The 21337-nt window shown below is 40.6% G+C and overlaps 2 protein-coding genes across 5 annotated transcripts; both read right to left on the reverse strand.

Annotated features, from left to right (window-relative positions):
• Positions 1–636: 636 nt before the first annotated feature.
• chd1l (chromodomain helicase DNA binding protein 1-like) lies at positions 637–15725 on the reverse strand. Of its 4 annotated transcripts, none has more exons than XM_061778174.1 (25): positions 15408–15712; positions 15171–15283; positions 14957–15063; positions 14756–14861; positions 14636–14667; positions 13785–13866; positions 13533–13695; positions 12072–12227; positions 11351–11443; positions 11173–11269; positions 9787–9860; positions 9602–9712; positions 8630–8744; positions 7914–8067; positions 6929–7121; positions 6629–6774; positions 5631–5800; positions 4410–4618; positions 4100–4198; positions 3546–3616; positions 3308–3422; positions 2158–2266; positions 1420–1630; positions 931–1017; positions 637–849 (listed from the first exon to the last, which is right to left on the reverse strand). In XM_061778174.1, exons 1-25 carry the CDS (start codon positions 15499–15501, stop codon positions 727–729), a joined length of 3030 nt encoding a protein of 1009 aa, XP_061634158.1. In that variant the 5' UTR covers positions 15502–15712; the 3' UTR covers positions 637–726. The 4 variants fall into 4 exon arrangements, 3 of the variants coding, with proteins under 3 accessions (XP_061634158.1, XP_061634160.1, XP_061634159.1); XM_061778176.1 differs by having other exon boundaries at positions 15374–15570; XR_009789236.1 differs by lacking the exon at positions 637–849 and having other exon boundaries at positions 1420–1711; positions 2096–2266; positions 15408–15725.
• Positions 15726–16505: 780 nt separating this feature from the next.
• On the reverse strand, positions 16506–21161 carry sft2d2a (SFT2 domain containing 2a). Its single transcript, XM_061778183.1, has 8 exons — positions 20937–21161; positions 20774–20863; positions 19891–19976; positions 19423–19504; positions 18345–18380; positions 18201–18259; positions 18088–18117; positions 16506–16832 (listed from the first exon to the last, which is right to left on the reverse strand). The coding sequence occupies exons 1-8, from the start codon at positions 21000–21002 to the stop codon at positions 16793–16795; spliced, it is 489 nt and encodes a 162-aa protein (XP_061634167.1). The 5' UTR covers positions 21003–21161; the 3' UTR covers positions 16506–16792.
• Positions 21162–21337: the final 176 nt, after the last annotated feature.

Genomic DNA, 21337 nt, shown 5'->3' on the forward strand with positions numbered 1-21337 from the left:
TTCGTGTTAGTCCTTATCCCAACTATACTTGAATATTTGTATATTTTTGGGGGGGGGGGGGGCTTTAGAATCACTGTACTGTGCTTTGTGTCAAGGTGCTACTAGCATAAATGCCGTGTGGCGTTATTTCTTTTTTTGTGTGTGCTAATTATATGCTAAAAACTAACTTCTGCTACTCTCAGGCCGTTTGCTCAAATGAGGAGTTTCAAGTCTAATAAAACAATGACATCAAAATATCAAGTTGCACGAGATGGGCCGATACATAAACAGAGGTTATGCAACTGGTGGCCCGGGGGCCAGATCCAGCCCGCCCACAAAAGCAAATCATGTGCGCCGACTTCATGTTTCTTGCGAAAATATCGCAATTGCAAATTGTCTTCACTTGTAATCCAGTCGAGAAATTGCAAGCATTTTTTTTGTTGTTGTTGCCAATCCCCCTTTTAAAATGGTTTTCATAGGAGTTGGAAACCCCTCTTTTTAAAGGATTCTGATTTCCAAACTAGTCAGCCATCAATTTTGGGTGTATTTGTACTTCTACAAATTGAAAATTGGTTTGCGTAGGTTCACAGTCATAACGGTCCTCTGAGGGAAGTCATAACTACGATGTGGCCTGTGATAAAAAAATGAACTCGACACTCCTGGTCTACACCGACATTTATTGAAGATTTCAGTGATTGTTCTCACCCTGAGCTAAAACACACACACACACACACACACACACGAGTGTTATGCGAGCACGTGTGCGAAGGACGCGCTGCCGACTTGCCTCTGTTGCGAGAAGCAGGCCTCCAGCCAGGCCTTGCGCACCGGCACGGCCCGATGGTAGCGGCGCGTCAGCTCCCGCAGCTCCTGTTGCGTCCCCAATCGTCAACGTTAACTTCTACGCCGCATTTCGCCAGAGAGGCCCAAAAAGAAAAGTTGCTGGCTAACCTGAGAGCGGAGCTCGTGCTCCAGCTCGGCGACGACGTGGGTGACCTCGCCGCTCATCGTCTCTTCCTCGTCGCCATCATAGGTGCACTGAAGCTAAGGGAACGTAAGCACGTAGCAACGGGTGAGACGCACGCGAGTGTCGCTTGCTTAACTGCGCCGCGCTGTGATTTCTTTTCAGACGTCAGATCAAATCTAGTTATTCCGTTTACTACTGCTGCTGCTGAAGGTGGCGATTATTCTTAATAACTAGCAGAGGCGCCAACAACATGAATTATCCGATTATTGACGTATTATTTCTAGCGACTTTCGGCTTCTCTCAGTGAGTCACGTGCGTGATTTGTTTGTCAGTTTTGACGCCGGACGCAACCCACCCACGTTTTCTTTTTAGCCATGCTGGGTATTGCAAAAAAGCAAGTGTGTCGTGACATTTGGGGCAGCCTGTATTTATTTTGGTTTGCGCACAAATGGCGGTTGTCAAGGATATGTGACGAGGTAGCGCGCCAGCCTCTTTCGGTCCGTTGCCGTCAGGTTGTAGAAAAAGACGTGGACCCCCCTCATGAACGACGGCAGCTCGGGGGACGTCCGAGGGCCCCCGGGGGCGGACGGGCCCGCCCCTTGCGCTTCCGAGCTGCGCGTCTGTGCTTCCGGCGAGGACGCCGAGGCGGCGAGCGGGTTTTTGGCGCCGCGACTGTGATAGTATCTGTCACCCGGGTTGAAGGAAGAAGCAACTCAAAAGTGCCGTTAATCGAGATGAGGGAATCGTTCAAAGTTGGAATCAAGCCTAACAAGAAGAAATACATTGAAAATAGAGGAAAAACATTTCACACAAAAATAGGTATAATAAAGTTAAAAAAAAAATGAATAATATAAAATTATTACTGGGAATAAATACCAAACAAACAAAAAAAACGACAAGAAAATAACAATACGATGCCAAAATAAAATACAAGCAAAAAGGCAAATAAATAAAGAAATCATACTTGACAGAAAAATAAAACTACAAAATCTAAAAAAATACAAAATAAATGAATTCAATGAAAAAGTATGTCATGAAAAATATACAAGGCAAAAAAAAAAAAAAAAAAATTACAATTCTACTTCTTTTTACAATTGCACAACGGGCCCGATCAAACGCTCTCGTGGGCCATAAAAGTAGCTTTCCCACCCCCAATGCAGGGACATAATGGCTGCACAGTGTGCTTGAGACTGGCTGCCAAAAGAGGATACATGAAGGTGGGGATGCCCCTGGAAGCCAGATGTTTCCTGATCAGACGCTCCGTGCCGTACCAGTCGAAGCCCTCGGTAGCGTGGCCGATGCGAGGCAGGTGCACGCTCGCTGCACCACAAAGAGAAAAGAGGAAAAGCCAAATGGCGCCTTGTCCAATCAGCGTGCTTCCTGCCTGCGACTAAAGCATCGGCGAGCCGCGTCATCTTCGAGTACGCATTCCAGTGTCGCTGCGGTAACAGGCGGAATGTTCCGGCATATCCCGTCCGTCAAGTCTAACCGTTAAGAAAAAGTGCCGCGACCACAAACGGCAGCTTTCTCGGAGATTTACAAAGTTACACAAAGCTGCGGAATCGGAAAATATTCGGCGAGACGTGCCGGCTGGACGCTCGCAGCCCGCAACTACACGGACAAAAGCAATATGGAATTCATTCCATTAACATTTTTTAAATTGGGTGTTATTCTCGTAATATTACCCTTTTTTCTTGAAAAACCAACTTGAGAATCTTGAAAAATATGACTTTATTCTTTTGAAAATAAAACTTAATATGTTTTTCTTCAAATCAATTCAACTTTATCGTCTTAACACGATGACTTCATTCTCATAAAAGGTCCATTTAAAAACAATCTTCAAAAAAAATCTCTCTTTCCTAAAAATACAACATATCATAAAAATATTTAAAAAAAAAAAAAAAAGTCTATATTGCTTAATATAATGTATTATTGTCTCATTAAAAATGTACATTTCAACTTCGGGAAAAAATGGACTACTTTTTCATTATTGTACAAAAATTCAGTGATTAAACTGTTCTTGTATTTTTAAACTTAAACTTCAAAATCGTACTTTACTCCTTCTCATTTGTCTTTGAGTAGAAAAATACGACTGGGCGCACCGGACCCTCATAAGAATAAAATGTTTTTTCTTGTTAAAAAAAAAAAAAAAAAAGAAATTCTTTCAAAATTTAGACTAACCTGAAAAATGTGACTTCATTTTGGGAATGTGACTTTTTTCTTGTATAATAATAACAACAACTAATGAACATAATTGGAGTGACATTGCACTTCTCAAGAATCGTTAACGCTGCTCTTGTATTTCGTCTCCTTACAGCGCACCAAATGAAGTGACTTGGATTTATCGGGCTGCATTTCCACCTTGATTCCGTTTGGCGGCGGCGTAAATCTTCTTCAGGCCTTCGTCCAGCGCCGTCAGAAAGATGCCCGACAATTTGTCGGCCTCGTCTCGCCGCTGCGCGACGATGAGGGCCAGCTGAGGAGGGAGCGGAAGACGTTCAACGCGAACCAGAGAAGAACGCGATGGCCGTATCGCAACGGTAATCGGGGGAGGAAGCCACACGTACGTCACGTGCGCGAGTAAATGCTCGGAACCTACGTGATCGTGCCCGTCCAGTCGGGACTGTTTGTCGTCGATGGGAAAAAACAGCACGCTTGCGAGATCCAAGTCTGTTAAAAAAAATACAAATACAAAAATACACAGAGTAAGCTTTTACAGGCAGTGTAATAAGGAAGCAAATGTAAGACTCTTTAAGACCTCTTCTTCAAACAATGAGACCACAAGGAGTGGACAATCTGTTTGCAGTAGCTTATAACAAGAAATGAATATTTGCAAATATTCATTAAATGTGGCACATTTTAAGACAACTTTCAAAAAGTGGAACAAAAACCTCTCCTTGGTGAAATGTGACCACAATGTGGTGTCAACCTTACATCACAACATTTGAATAACCTTTTATCCATCCCTCCATTTTCTGAGCCAGCCGCTTCGTCGGGCAGGGGGCGGGGTGCACCCCGAACTGGTCGCCGGCCAATCGCAGGGCACGCGTAAACAAACAACCGTTCGCACTCACGTTCACACCTACGCGCAGCTTCCTGTATGCTACGGTTCTGATTTAACCGCCGATGCCATTTACATTTTTGGACTCTTACCTTTCATCTCCCCCGCCAGCTCGTACTGCCGGCGGGGTTCATCCGACCGCACCTCCAGCGCAGTGAACAAGCCTCCCTTCCCCCAGCGGCCCGAGTCATCTAACAGCAGCAACACAAGTTTAGTGTTCGCTCATTCATTGCAGTCATCCAACTATTCGTACCATCGGAGGAGAACAACAAAACATTAAGTGTAAACATTTCAGGCTCCATTTCGAAAGACATCTTAAAGGGCCAGTCGCCCCAGAATGTTCAACAGGATTAGGGAAAATAGAGTATGCATTATTCAAACGAGCGGTACCACACTACATACCAACACAGTGCACGATGACGGCGTCCCCGCGTGCGGCGTGAGGATGCGTCACGTCTCCCAGGACGTAGCGGATGGCGCCGCTGTCCCAGTCCGCCGAGCTCACGCTGCCGACGTCCTCCTCCTCCTCCTCTTCCTCCTCTTCGTCTTCCTCGCTGTGCGCGGGCTTCAGGCAGCAGGACCTGTAGCCGCTCGACGCCCACCGCGCCATCCTAATCGTGCGACCGCACAAGACGGGACAACCTCAACCGGTCCGCTAAGTTTGATGTGCCAAGGGAACTTATCCAATTTCACTGAACTGGTCGGAAAGTTACTGTGACTTTCTGTGAACCCTCGCCATATCGCACTTTTTGATGGTTCTTTCTTTGTGACTGGGAACAGAAGAGGAACTTCCCACAAAAGTCGGAAGCAACCTTTTACAGGAAGCAAGTGGGCCGCCTTTGCCAGCACCGAGGTCTGATGGAAGCGGTGCGGTCGCAAGAAGAAGAGGCAGAGAAGGGCCCCAACTATCGTAACCTCCACTAAAAAGTGTGAATATACGCCTGAGTATTATTGTCTGCTCCGTTTGTATGTGCTACTTCACCGTGTGTGTTGAAGTCGCAGTTGTTTGAAGGTTAATAATGACCATAACAGCTACGCTAATGTTGCTTTATATGTTAGCATTAGCTAGCGGACAAAATTGGACGAAATCATTTGGTTTGATTAAACATTTTGGTGTTTAAATATACAATGTTTAACTGTGGTTTTGTTGTATGTTTCAGTTTTACAGTAAACTTGGGAGGGACGAATGAAAAGCTTGACGCAAGCACGCGTTGCCTCTTATTCGTAAAAGTGCAAGCGAGAGCGTGACAACAGGTGCTATGCGATATTTTAAAAAGAGTGGTTTATGAGGTTTAAGTGTGTTCTAATCAGATCCAACGTATCAAAATATCAACGTCTTTTTGATATTGCGGCTTTTCACCCACCGCGCGATAAACAAGGCTTTACTGTCCGACAAATAAAGTAGCTTTCTTTAACCATCTATGCTAGCGATGTTTAGTGACAGGCAGAACAATTCAATGCTCCTCCAGGAGATGGCAGAAGCTACAATTATCTTGCGTATTCCGTTTTTTTTTGTTTGGTGGGTTGCCATTAGATTGGTTTTATTTATTTACTAATTTATTTTGAACGTAAAATATGTGCCTTGGCTCAGCAAAGTTTAGTAAACAGTGACAGATTTGTTACTTTTTCTTGTACTTGGTCTCCTCCTGCTTCTTCTTGGCGTCCGCCTCATATTTGGCCCGCTTGGCCGCCGCCTCCTCGCGCTTCCGCCGCCGTAGCTCCAGCTCCTCCTCGGTGAGAGGACGCCGCTTCCTGCTGGGGAAGGCGAGCGCCGCCGCCGCCGCCGCCGACACCTGGAAAGAGCAGACGTCACCACGGGTCAGTTGTTTAACCTTAAGCTCGGGATGGCGCACCCGACAATCGCTTTAGGTACTGAATGCAATAACATTTTGATATGTCAACAACATTTTCAAATGGACTCCGAAATCATAAAGGCATAAAGTAGGGTCTTCTTTTGGCCCTCAAAAAGTAACATTTGCACCTAAAGTTCCAGCAACTTTTTGTGATTGTTACTTGTCGTCACTGCGAGTAAATGGTTGAAATCAAATATGCTCACCTCCAAAGTTTCCTGATCTCTGAAAAATACCCCGCCAAGCAAAAGTACACTTTTGGCCCCAATAAATGACCCCAAAAGTCATTTAGTTCCAAGAACTTTTAATTCTTCTTACTTGTAGTTCCTTGAACTAAAAGGTTACCACCAGACACCTTTGTACCCCAAACGCTCCTGGACCTCCCGAAAATATGACCCCAAAGTAGGGTCTTCTTTTGGCCCTGATACATTTCCACAAAAGGTTGTAGGAACTTTGAGTTGTTTTTATTTGTAGTTTGCTGGAACTGGACCGTTGAAATCAGACAGGTCAACGTTTTCTGGACCTCTCGAATGTGCTACTTACTACCCAGCAGGCTTTTTTCTTTTGCCCGCGATAAACTGCCCCAAAAGTCACATTTGCACGCAAATGTGCTATGTTCTCGGTACTTGAAATCAGATATGTTTAGACTCCACCCCAGAACTACCATTCACGGGGTCTAGTCCGACCTCCGTTTCGTTCGCCAACTGATTAGGAGGTGTGTCTCGATAGTTGTGTCTGCTGTGTGCATCTGAATGAATGAGAAAGTCCTACGTCGGTTCTGTTTCGTAGACTTCGCCCTTCCCCGCCGGTTTTCTGCAGCTCAGCGAGCTGCTCCTCCAGCAGGCGCTCGAAGCTCCTCTGGTCTTCTGAGCTGGGGTCCTTGCTATAGTCTTTGCCCTCGAAGCAGTACATGTGGTCTGGAAGGACAATAAGTTGCCATTCAGTGTGGCGTGAACCCCCGACGATCCTAACCCTAACCCACGAGAGGTGAAAATGTGTCATACAGTGAGAATATATGAAAAAACGAAATAAGCTGTAAGCGGCGATAAAGATGGTGAAGAGAAAACATACTCTGCCGGTCAGATTCCGAGTCGCTGTCTTCCTCCTCTTGCAAAGAGGAGGGTTCTTCGTCAGCGTCGTCTCGGTCGACCGTCCAGCGACCGTCACGTGAGGCGCCGAGGATCTTCTGCAGTTTCACGTCCTGGACTGAGCTCTCGTCGGAGGACAGCAGCTTGTCCACGCCAAACTTCAAGATCTCACTGAGCTAGAGGAAGCCAAATGTAAGACCACATGACTACCTCTCAGTAAATGTTACCACTAGGAGTGGGCTCAAGATTATGACACAATATTTTGGGATATTTTGTTTAAGGAAGCCAAATATAAATCACATGAAAAAAAATAAGACCTGTATTTACTGCCAGCTCCCAGTTAAAATGGATATTTGACTTCTATAGCCGTCAATGGCAGTGAATGAGCTTAAATGTGAGAAGCATATGCCACTAGGTGGGTGATGTGGTCTTAATATTATGTTACAAGATTTCAAGACGTTTTGTGATAACATTTCCATTATAGACACCAAATGTAAGATTTTCAAGGTCATTTAAAAAATAAATAAATACATAAAAAATGGAAGACCTCACCTTCACTAAATCTGTACATGTACTGTACACTGAACAGTTGGAAAGCTTACATTCAAAGGTTTAGAAAAGCTCAAATGAATTGCACCCGTCAAGGTTCAAATGCATTTTAGGTTCATCTTGAAATTTCACCCAAAAGCACAATAGCACGAGCTTTTTTTGGAAGTAGTGTCTAGGCCAATTTTCTTCATTGGTCTTTGGGGCAGTTATGAATGAGCCCTATAAACTCTGACTAGCAACACAGTCAGTGCAAAAAAAAATGTTTTTCATATTAAAAAAAGAAACCAAAATGCGTCATCTTGTATCAGCACAAACAGGATGTGAGGTGCCCGTAATTAAAACTGAGACGAAGGACGGTGGAAGGGGGGTTTCTGGGGGGGGGGGGGGGGTTGTGTCGAGTGCTGCCGCGTTGTGCTCACGTGCAGTCCCGCCGCCGCAGACTGAGCGCGCTCCAGGAGAGAGAAGCGTCCCTCTTCGATCACCGCGTCGGTGAGCTCCAGCTTGGAGATGGCGCGGGAGTACATGATCTCCTCCACCGTGTCTCTGGCCAGCAGGCGGACCACCTTCACCGGCCTGCGACCAAGATTTTAAAAAAAAAAAAAAATATTTTTTGAATAATTAAACTTCTTTACTTAAGGGTGGGGGGGAAAAAATAAAATAAAAAAAAAAAAGAGTACAACCTCATAAAAGTTTAGACGGAGAATTTTAGAAGACTACAAGCTAGTAGTGCTTTTTAGGCAAGCGCAAGACAACGCATTCTTGTAGCCACAACAAAGAATTCTCTTAAATAAGCCCATTGATGGGTAATATCTTGCTTCTACAAATCTGTTAGCTTATAAGACCTCAAAATCTCAATTGATCAATCACGATCTCAACCACGGTTGAATTTTCCTCTCTCTACCGCCGTCTTTCTTTACTTTGTGTCCACATCCGCAGAAGGTGAAAAAAAAAGAGCCACCAGCCTATTCCGACAAAGTAACAAACGCAGTGAAAAGTCGCCAGAAAAAAAGAAATACTCAAGTACGCATATCTGAAATATCGACTTGAACACAGTAACAAAGTATTTATTCTTGGTTACTTCCCACCACTGATAAATGATGACATCGCCGCGTGGGTGCGTGTTTGCGGTGGGCACCTGCGCTGGCCAATCCGGTGGCAGCGCGCGGCCGCCTGCAGGTCGTTTTGCGGGTTGAAGTCGCTGTCCGTGAAGATGACCGTGTCCGCGGCTGTCAGGTTCAAGCCAACGCCCCCTGCACATAAAAGTTAGTTTTCCCAATAATAACAACAACAACAATCATCAATACATAGCATATGTATTGAAAAAAACATACCTTGAAAAAAAACAACACTTTCAGTTCATAAAAATGTAAAAGTATTCTTATCAAAATCTAAAAATATGTTTTGACAAATGTAAAAAAATCGCTTGAAAAAGAATTGAGACCAGAAGCACTCTTTTGAGCATTTTTCATTTTCTGTAAAGAAATTTGTAGAGTTAGATTTGTACATGGAATGTGGGAATTATGTTGTCAGTAGTTTGTAGTACAAAACAAAAATGTTCCTTTCACTTCAAATTTGACAAAATTGGAGAAACTGATAATCTTGCAGCGGTTCTCTTCAATCAAGATTGATTGTGATGATGCACACGGCACAGTTGCGTGCTCTTACATTGCGTTTTTGGTATGGCGCTGATGGTTTACTTACGATTCATTTACGAGGCGACGGTTAGGGTATTAAGTCGGCTAAGTGCCCACCGAAGGCCCGAGTGCCAAATGCAGAGCGGGCCGCTGGCTCGACGCCGGTGTTAGCTTAGCACAGAAGACTATGCTAAAGTCAATTGACTTTCTGCTTGGAGTCGCATGTACAGCGGATGAGCTCGAAGGCCAAAAGCTATCAGGCAAGTGACAGGAAGTCAAGTTTACATGCGGCTGCTTTCGCACAGCGCGATGGCCTTGTTTTCACCGGTGAGCGTCATCCTGCCGCAGCTCTTATCTGCTGTCATCCGGCTCTCTCTTTCCTCTCTCTCTCACACACACACACACACACACACACACACACACTCCCCACGTTTTAGCTGAAGATGCAAGATCTGAAGAGCGTGCGAGTTCACCTGCTTTGGTGCTGAGCAGGAAGACGAAAACGTCCTTGCCGCTGAAGTTCTTCACCGCCAGGTTCCGCTCCTCGCCGCGGACCGAGCCGTCCAGACGCTCGTAGCTGAAACCTGCGCGGGTTTGAAAAAGTAGGCCTTTTGTTGCAGACGCAACATTAGGTACACCTTTGAACATCACGCCTAACCTCTGTACTCCATGTAGTCCTGAAGAATGTCCAGCATCCTGGTCATCTGGGAGAAGAGCAGAACACGATGGCCGCTGAAAGCCCCAAAACACACGACAGCAGAAATTGGTTGAATCCAATACAATCTTATCTGGGTTCAATTGATCATAAAGATGTGAAGCAATCAAATTGCCCATCAGTTTATTCAATTGTGAAACGGAATTATTGAATGACTTCATTTTTTTATTACTACATATTCATTGAATTCATTGAAGGTTCAAAAATGTTATGGATTTATCAGAGATTTCTTGACATTTTGATTGATTTCATTGAATTTTGATGATTTCATGGATTACTTATTGTTTCATTGAATTTACAAAATAGATTTGTTATTGTCTTTATTTAACGGCTTTTCTATTCAAGTAATTTTTGATTTTTTAATGAATGTGTTCTTTGTTAAAATACATTTGGATGATTTGAACGGCATTCTTATTTATCAAATGTTCTTTTATTATTATAATACATACAATATGACAATATTAAAAGAAACATTGTAATTAAGAATAACACTGACCAATTATTTGATGACATTTTTCAATTACTGTATTTCTATTTTTTCATTAAATTTTACAGTTAAATTGATATATTACGTTATTTACATTTTGAGTTATGTAATGGCATTTTTATTTAATCAAATACATATTTATTTACCCATCATGACTACTTTTTAATTGCAGTTATATTTCATGGAATTTTGAATGTTTAAATAGATTTGGACTTCTTTAATGACATTTATTTATTTAATGATGTCTATTTGTTATGTAAACTTCCTAATGTATTTGTTATGTACTTAGATCTCATTTTTATGTACTTAATGGCATTTTACTTCATTTCATTCGTAATTATTCACTGAATCACAACTTCTTTTTGTCATTTTGGTTTTATTTAATTGAGTTTTACATATTCCATTGGATGTGTCCTTTGATGAAAAACATGATTTCTCTAATTACCTTTTTATTTCTTGAATGGCAAAATGTATTTATTACGTCGAACCACACAACTTACACACATTTGTACTCATTTAACGGCATGATTACGTATGCAACTAATGGACTTGATATTGAATTGAATTTGTAATTATTCGTTTGTCACTGCTTCTTGTAATCGCTGTTTCATTTCATTGATTTTTTTTTATTTTTTTTTTTATACGAGTGCAGATAAGCGGTACAGAAGATGGATGGACGGTTTAATCATTGATTTAATGTTTAATTATCTGTTTTGTTATTTTGTGTGACTTTTGTTTTTTTTTCATATACTTCATGGCATAATTATTATATTTCTTATCGATCGTATTGTGCATTTTGTGAGCCATTGTCGTCGGCGCCGGGTAACAACAAAGCAACTCACCCTTGTCGCAGGTAGGCCAACATGTTGTCGAGGAGGCAGAGTTTCCCGCTTGCCTGAATCAGATGCTCCCCCATCTCAAACGGTTCGGGCTCCACTCCTGAGTGAGGAAAACAAATGAAGACTGAATCCCCGACCAGGACTTCGGATGTGGCACCCGAAGTGAGCTGAAGTTCCTTACCGTCGAACAGATACGGGTGGTCGACACACTTCCTCAGCTGGATCAGGATGTTCAGCAGACGGGTCTTGTTGCTCTGGTCGCTGCCAAAAGCCTCTTTTTTTTTTTTTTAAATACATAAATGCATTGTTAGCAGGTGAGTGAGTGAGTGATGTGAAATTGAACACGCGATGCTCACATCTCCAACAGTGTTGTTGTCTTATGACCTAAACACGATCAGATTTAGATTCTAATATTTGTTCCATGAGATTGTATTCATTTATTCCCAAAAGTCTATTTTCGTCACTTCGTGATGTTTCTGTTAGCTGTAATGCTTCCAGTATGTGTCTTTGAATTTCGTATATTTTCGTCCAATCAGATTTCAGCCTGTACGTGTTGCCGTGGCAATCCAAGCTGCCCGGGCGGGGTCTTCCGAATCAGTAGCGCTGTTTCACGTAACTTCAACTATATTTAATTTAACCAGTCAAGATTTCAGATGAATCCTCGCAGGCAGGACCAAAGAACTGGTCCTTGATGACATCAGCATTTTTTCCCCATCCCGATTGGTTGGTCAGAGCAGAACCTGTTCCAGCCAACTTCGACGAGCAAGACACATTCCTAGCGATCTCCATACTTGAATACGTTTAGAAATCTGAATGTTTGGGCAGTATGATGTGTTTTCTGGCCATATTTTATGTTTCTGTCATGTCATTGGACAAATAGATCTCCTGAAAACGACTCTCACCGACATCCTTCATCAGGAGGGCTTTGTAGTATTTCTTCTGCAGCGCCGACATGCCGTGGTACACCACCACTTCCGTCTTCTTGGGCAGGTCGACCGCCACCTCCGACTTGACCCGGCGGAGCAGGAAGGGCTCCAGGACGCTCTGGAGCTCGGCAGCTGGGGGCCGACAAATACTCTGTGACAGCCACACTTGTTTGTAGAACAGAGCTTCCCAAACTTTTAACATCAAGTGCCGCTTAAAAAAAATACTTAGCTCTCCAAGTGCAGCCATCTTTATCAATATTAAATACACTTGAAAGTTAAATACAACTCAACGGTGCTTTGCTGGTTTTATCACAAATTGAATTCATTGTAACATTATGCACTTTGAGCATTTCATTCAGTGATTCTTTTGCATACCACTAGAGGGAGCCTGCGTACAACAACATTTTATTGCACCGTCATTTTTCAAGTATAATGCGAAAAATGTTTCCCCCCAAAAATTGTCAAAAGGCAATAGTGCGCTTTATACATAGGTGTAGGGGCAAATAAAAACGTTCACATTTTATAAATGTATGCCGCCATCTAGTGGTTATGAAAAAGCTGTACACTTTTATTCCAAAATGCCACTGCCACCTAGTGGTTATAAAAAAAAAGGTGTAGCCTCTACTTTCATTCCAATATGACCGGGGTACGTATGACTGCATATAAGGACAGTTGTTCTCATAAGTTTACGTACCCTGGCAGAATTTGTGAAATATTGTGTTTTTAAATACGACTAACCATCATTCATTTCTTTATGGTTATGTTTTGTTTAATGATATTGCTTTTCTGAAAATGCTTCACCGTTTAATTTGGATCCCATTAAAATAAAATTAAATGTGTATCACCGTCCTTCATGTTTTCTTTCAAGAATTGTACCCATCTTGCAAATTCTACCGGGGTAATCAAACATATGAGCACAACTGTCTGTTTTCTAATTTACTAAATAAAAGTAGGGCTGTGAATTTCAAAATAACAGCAAGTAAATTTAAGAAAGTATTGTGTGTTCAAATAAAGTGATTAACTTAACAAAATACAGATAATACTTCCTGTTTTCATCATATGGGTAGAAGCAAAATCATGCATTGTAAAAATGCATTATACATGGGCAGAAGGGTTTTCCTGAATTTTGAGGTCAACTTTGAGGGTGCGCATTATACATGGGTGGGCATTATACACGCGAAATTACGGTAATAAAGTTTGTTCTTTTTTAGCAATTATATTAATAATTCAAATAGTCCAGCGACCCCAATGAGGATAAGCGGTATAGAAAATGGACTAACTTTAAGGGTGAAACTCCAAAAACATATTGAATGCTTGGTAGTTTTGAAGAAGCTTGAAGTTGTTTATGTAAATAATGGGGGAAAAAAAAAAAAAAAAAAAAAAAAAAAACATCACTTTTTTTTTTTGTATGTGACCCTCGGAGGAAAAATGTCATACCGAGTGCAGGTTGACTCCGCACGTCTGCATAAGAGCGGGCAAAGCCGTCGGCATCATCCGCCGAGAAGACGGCGGGCTGGATGAAACTCAGCAGGGAGTGGAGCTCCTGCAGGTTGTTCTGGATGGGCGTGCCGGTCAGCAGAACCCGGAAGTCCACTGAGAACTGCACATGAAGCCATTAGCGGGAGCGAAGACGATAATGACAAGGATGATGATGATGATGATGATGATGAATATGATGCCACTCAGTACCTCCGTCAGGGTCTTACGTAGCAGAGAGTTCTGGTTCTTGAGGCGGTGAGCTTCATCTACGACCAGCACCTTCCACTTCCACCTGCGGGGGGACGGCAGGAACAACACAATGTTAAGAAAATTAAACGCGAAGACAGCTGGGATAGGCTCCAGCACGCCCGCGACCCTAGTGAGGAGAAGCGGCTCAGAAAATGGATGGATGGATGCTTAGCACAGTGATTCTCCAGGTGTGGTACGAGTACCACTTGTGGTATGCGGCCTCCCTCTAGTGGTAGGTAAAGGAATCGCTAAGTTAAATACAAATACAATTCACATTGAAACATGAAATTCACAAAGACATATTAGAATTAGTACATATTTTTACTTTTCATGTACAGTCCATTTTTGAAGTACACTTCAGTTGTATTTGACTTTACAATACATTACCATATAATCATTGACTGTTTCTTAAAATTTTATTGAACTACCTTTTTTTTTTTTTTTTTTTTACTTTTATGTGCAATACATTTTTAATTGAACCATTGAAGTGTTTCTTTTTATTTTCTATACTTAGGCGGCTATTGTGAGGTGACTCACAATAAATACTTTTTAGGAGTTTTTGACGAACACTTTATTTAATATTGGTCATTATGGTGTTACTTGGAGAGCAAAGTATTATTTTTGAGGTGGGTACTCGATGTAAAAATGTTATGTTCCAAACTGATGAAAGAAAAATTAAGATCAGGGAAGCGCTAACAATCCATTAACAAAATAATAAAAATGTAAGATTTAGAACACATAAAAACAAGTGCACTGGATAAATGACTATCCTCTGAAGCCAATAATATTTGAATTCTTGAGAAGACACTCACCGTCTTAGGAAGAAAGCATCTTTGAGACAGAGCTGAAAAACAGGTGATTATTTATTTCTTTTTATTTTTTTAAACATAAGCATCAACACAAATATAAATCCACTCCATGCACAGACAGACCTCGTATGTGGTGAGCAGAACGTGGAAGTCCTGCGCATCCCCTTGAATCTCGGCCCGTCTGTCCTTGTCTCCCTTGTAGCAAAGCACATTCAGAAATGGTGCAAAACTGGGAAAAAAAACACACAAAAAACAAAACAAACATGGTAAGACTTTTACAAGCAGACATGATTATATCATGATAATGGACTTGAACACCTTTACCGTTCCAACTCATTCCTCCAGTTCTCCATGACGGAGAGCGGACTAAGGACCAAAAATGGACCTTTGGCATCAAGAGCGCTTGACATATACACCAGCAGGGAGATGGTCTGGAGGGACAAACGTGCGTGACACAACATTGCAGAGCGAACACAAATCAAGTATATGTGACCCACACAACATGGTGGTGTAACCACAGGTTCATATAGTCTCGAACCTGACAAGTTTTTCCCAAGCCCATCTCATCTCCCAGGATGCATCCCTGCTGGTTCTTCAGGCACTGCGTCAGCCACTGGACGCCATCCAGCTGGTAGGCCCGCAGCTGGATCCCTGTTTGTTTTCAAGAGCACACACTAAAATGACACGAACGCCATATTGGAGGGGGCGTGAAAACATGACTTTTGAGTTTGATGAACTCACTGAAACTTGCCGCTGGTAAGCTCCCAAAAGTTACCTTTTAAACCCCAAGACTGCATGTCGCTCTGAGTCAAAGTCGTCTTCTTTTTGGCTGGCACGCTGTTTTTAATCTGAAGCAATAATTCCGTCATGTTTTCACACCGGCGGGACCAAAACAAAACATAAACCAACTACTGTCTAGTGTCTAGGAATGACCTTCGTCAAACGCTTCCGTAATAGTCACGTGATGCAGGAAGTCTTTCAAACTTCCCGCTACACCAGAAGTTTTAAATCCCGACTCTGCAAGTTGCTCCGAGCCAGAGGAGTCTTAATTTTATTTTTGTTGTTTAAATCATATTTGACATCAAAGTCTATTTGAATCAAATATAAAAATACGGACGTCAAATAGGCACTTCCGCTTTCATCACGTGATGTAGGAAGGCAATGAACCAGCCCGCTTCACCCGAAAAGTTACATTTTTAAACCCTAAACGCTGCAAGTCGATCCTATTCAAAAGTGTCTATTTTTGGGTGGCCACGCATTTTTTCATTCTTAACAATTCCGTCATGTTTCAATATCAGGAGATGAAAAAACAAGAAATTCGAGTAAGTCTGCCTTGTCAGTTTCGCCTTCATCACGTGATGCAGGATGTTTATTTTACAATCAAACGGTACCTCCTACAATCCACACAAAATAATGTTACAAAAACAGTAACAAAATGTTAATGTGTATTAAAAAAAAATATTTTTATTATTTAAAAAATCTAAACATTCAAAATCCATCAAACTAATATCTGCATTGTCATATGCATAGTAAAAGCAAAGCTAGTACTGATAAATAAAGAGATTACTTTGCTAGTCGCCCTCCACTTATACAAATACTTTTTTTTTTTACTATTCTTTTTTCAAATCCCACTTGGATTGGTGTAAATTTGTAAGTGACTATTTAAAAGTTAAAAGGTCAGCATCGTAGCGCACAACCAAAGCAAAGTGTTCGTGGTGATACGGTAGATGAGATGATTTCCTACCAAATAATTGGATCAGATTTGTTATTTTAGAAGTGTAGCTCCAATTGGTAGCCTTTTGCATTCAATCAGTACACAAGACGTGGCTCCTCAAAAAGGTCGGTGACCCCTGCTGTGAAAGGAAACTATAACTGCGTATATGTGATTTTTATTTGTCATTTATTTGGACACAAGTTGTGACACTTTACAGTAGCAGTAACATGTAACAAAAACACTTAAATTAACAAGCATTAAAATGCAGCAGCTTTTGTATCACTAAAGGATGTGTGTGAACATTTGACAAGATCAAGAATAATGAAATATTATACATAAATGGACATGCAACCCCACTCTCATTTGTTGAAGACGGGGGGCAAAAAAAGACCTGCCCCTTTCTAAAAAACAAAACAAACAAGATTGACCCAGTCGAGCAACAAGCCTTATTTCATGCACATGGCCACCAATCTCAAGATGGCGTCCCTGCAAAGTCATTTTAAACAGGTTAGACCAAAACAGAGAAAATATGCACTGTGGAGTGGTTCCTCGACTTACAAGTGACCCGACTTGAAAGTTTTTAGATGCGAGCCGTCACTTGGCTGATTTTATTTTTTTTATCGTCTTGAGATGCGAGCAAAAAGTTGAGTTGCAAGCACTACTTGGCGGCAGTTAGCGTCACAACCAGCAGCGGATTGTGAACCATTTAATATGAAGTGCTTATTTCAAGCTGTTTTATTGCCTCTCTCAGTTGAAGTTTAAACATTAAACAAAGACACTCACATGTTTATTTAACTGAAGCACATTACTGAAGAAACTCGACTAGCTTAATGTTAGCACATAATGTAAAATGCCATATATGGGCTAACGAAAGCAGCATAGATGCTAATCTGTGGTAATCATAAACCATTATCTAAATGATATTTGAACACAAACGGTGCAGCAACACCTGTAGAAAGACAATTTAACAATACTCGCTAGCTTATATTCTTTATTCAATGTGAAAAATTAATAATATTACTGCCGTTTACGGAAGGAGCACAATGTCAATGGGCATTGAAGCATGAAATCATGATGCACAAAATGTTTCATTCTTAACAATCTATTTAACCGTATTATTACTGTATGTTTTTGTAAAGCATAATTCTGTAGAGTGCTCTTATTCTTAATAATATATTTTTTTTAAAAACAGGTTACAAATTATTTCATTGTTGTTTTTTTTGTGGGGCTGCAACAGATTAATGGCATTTCCATTCATTTCATTGGGGAAGTATTTGAGTTTGAATGCTTTGAGTTATGAGCGTGGTCACGGACCCAAGTAAACTCGTAAGTCAAGGTACCACTATATCTCCAAAAAAGTGCGAACACCTCTCACATTTTTCAAAATATTTTATGAAATAATTTTAAAGTGACAACACTGAAGAAATGACAGCAAATTTAACACGCCTGCTCCCCATTCACACCCGAGTGTTGTAACACTAACGACTCACATGACACCGGGGAAGGAAAACAGCTAACTGGGCCCAATTTAGACTTTTTCACTCAGGGGTGTACTCACTTTTGTTGCCAGTGGTTTAGATAGATTAATTAATTAGATTAATAGCTGTGTCTTGAATTATTTTGATCTTGGCATTTCATCAGTGCTGTCCCATGAAAAGATATGATCCAATATTTACAACAAAAAAAATCGAACTTTTTATGAGAGACGGTAAGACTTTGTGAGAATGTTAAAAGGACAAACCTGACAAACGGGATGTACGAAAGGCTGTACCTGGAAACAAATCCCCATTTTATGTCCAACATTGTCCATGAATGCGCAACGATGATGATTTTTGAGAATGACGACGAACTCACCAGGCGAACGACAACACTTGCAGGATGACGAAAAACAACGCCAGGCCAAAATTTTTCCACTGGAAACAAAAGGATACAATTACGGGCAAGTTGACTTGAACTAAATGTTTTGCAAGAGAAATGACGAGCCAATAAGTCACTCACCCAGAAAACGGCGCACAGCGTCAACACAAGACAAGTCTGCAATAAGAGTATGGAAATCGCATTTACATAAGCATTACACATATTAACGTTACATTAATATAGTGGATTTTTAGTGGTTTTCATAATTTTCTGCTGATCATGCTGCCATTTTTAAGACGGTTGAGGTGCTATGGTTTCTTTGTTTTATGTCAATAAAAATACAGGTATTGAACACAATACATTACTAATAATCGGTTATTATTATGAGGAAAAATAATGAGTGCAATATAACTTACAAATAATTAAAATAAAATGAAAATCTAATTTAAAATGTGTTTTAAATGTATTTTACAAATTTAAACTAGTATTTTTTACTTATTTTCATAATCATCATTACTATATATAATATTATACATCATTACTGTGACTATCATTTCATTTTTTTTTCATCTTACTAGAACATCTGAACTTTTTTTGGACAGTCCAGTGGCAACTTATCCATCCATCCATCCATTTTCTCCTCACTAGGGTCGGAGGTGCTGGAGCCTAACCCAACTGTCTTTGGGCAGGAGGCCCAACCGGTTGCCAGCCAATCGCAGGGCACACCGAAACAAACAACCATTCGCACTTAATCTGGCCTGGTAAGAAAAGCCTACCAGAACATCTGAACTTGGTTTAGGTTCATCAGAAGCACTTTAAATGGTGACAGTTTGACTCCTATTTAATACGAGGTTGAATGCGATTGGTTCATTCTGAACACAGTCACATCTCCAATTATAAGAGGGTGTGCACATTTGTGCAACCACATTCTCTATTTTTTAATCCCCTCTCAAAAAGTCAATTGAGTTATATGGGTTATCGGTTGCATTAATCGTGGAAAAACATTTTGAAAGGATTTATCTTCGTCCCATTTTTTTCTTTTTTTTATGCAGTTATCACAAATACTGTACCTGACATTTGAATTAGGGGTGTGTAGACTTTTTATATCCACTGCATTTAAATCTATTATTATGACTGATTGCCCATTTGTTAACATTTGATGGTATAACAGCAGCCAAAACTACAAGTCGTGCGCTCTTGTTTTCGTGCATGCGCTCACGATCATGATGGTGGTGGCCAGCGCTCTGGTCTTGTCACACATCCTCTTCAGCTGCTTCATGGGGCCCAGCAGGAACATGGTGCTGTGTGGCACAAAGGATCACGGGAACACCGCATAGTGAATATAAAAAGTCTACACACCCCTGTTCAAATGCCACCTTCTTGTGATATGGGGGGGGGGGGAAATAGTTCAAAAAGGGTGTGCACACTTGTGCAATCACGTTATCTCAGTTTTTAATATTTAGTTCCCTTCTCAAAAATATTTTTAAAAAATATATATATATATATATTGAGTTGTACAAATTAAAGGTCACATTGATGGAGGAAAAGATTTTGAAATGATTTATCTTGGTCTTCTTTTTTATTGCACAAAAACCTGGCATTTGAACAAGCTTTTTTTTTTTTAATCCATTGTATGACAACTGTACGTAAATGAATGATGACTAAATATGATCACACACACACTGACCTGCACAAAGCACAAATGTTGCCAAACGTGTAAAAGACAATGAAGAGGATGAGGCCGATCCTGGGGAGGAAAAGTAAACAAACACCCTGCAAACACATAAAATGCAACTTTATTTGTAAAGCAGCATAAATAATATGGTTTTTGGTACATCATTTGGTGGATTTTTTGCAAATGAAGGCAATTTTGACTTGAAACAGTTTCTAATGTCTTGGTCCATTATACAGAAAGATGTTGTTTTTTTTTTTATGCTAAGCCTACACTTAGTCATTTGAAAATCATGTAAAGTTGATAATCGTAGTAATAAAAATTGAAACTTTATTCATATGTATATTGTAAAGTACAATTTTGCATTTGACGTTAAAACATTTTAAATAAAAAACTAAAAACAATCATACTTTTAAATGAATTTGTAATTAAATACCTTTATATAAAATCACAAACATAATCCTTGCCCTGTGGTGATCAATAAAGTTGTCTGAAACTGCATATATATCACATATTATAATTTATTTTAAATGTATTTAAATGAACACTAAATAGACATTTTTATTAAAATTAAACAGGTAAACACAAAGAATGGAATTAATAAAAATTTAATCCAATAAAATTATAATGTTTGCATAATATAATACCACTATAATTGTATAATAAAATATTAAAGTTACATTCCAAATGAAATACTGATTTAACACAAACACTTTAAATAATTGAATACAAATATTTTTTTTTTTAATTCATAAACACATTCCAATAAAGTTAGTAAAAATAAAATGAATGTATAATGCTCAGAACCTCAGCGACATTCCTGAGAGCGAGACAAACCAGTAAAACGGCAACAAGCACGCAGCCTGCTGCAAGCAACACACATGAAAATGAGCCTTACGAGGATGGCGCACACTCCGCCGAGCACAAAACAGGCGATGAATCCTTTCACGCGAGTCCCCCAGCCCAGGGTGGACGCCTCGTTCACGGTCTACACACACACACAATCCACTTAATTGACAATTCAACTCACATGAAGGACAAATAAATCGTCTTCTGCTCACCTCTAAAACTGTTCTGTTATCTCTGCGCGTCTCCTCGCCGCTTAAAACCGACTTGAGTTTATCCATGTAGACAATACTGTAGTTTATTTTTTTTTTATTTAAAAAAAAAAAATACAAATAATAAAAAAAATAAAATAAAAAAAAAAGGGAATAAATGTTGGAGTATTTCCTCGTGCAGCTCGGTGTTGCCTACCTGAGCGGCTGGATGACGTCACCACCCGCTCACCTGAGATCGAGGGAGTGAGAGAAGAGTTCTCACTCTTGACAAGAAACCTAACACCGCGCCTGGTCGTTGTCACGGCAACCCCAGAGACGCTTGACTCAGCATTTTAAACCACCCGCCGCAATATTGTCTGGTACACAGTATATATATATATATATATATATATACACACACACAC

The sequence above is a fragment of the Phyllopteryx taeniolatus genome, chromosome 7, assembly GCF_024500385.1.
Source record: "Phyllopteryx taeniolatus isolate TA_2022b chromosome 7, UOR_Ptae_1.2, whole genome shotgun sequence".
Taxonomy (NCBI): Eukaryota; Metazoa; Chordata; class Actinopteri; order Syngnathiformes; family Syngnathidae; genus Phyllopteryx; species Phyllopteryx taeniolatus.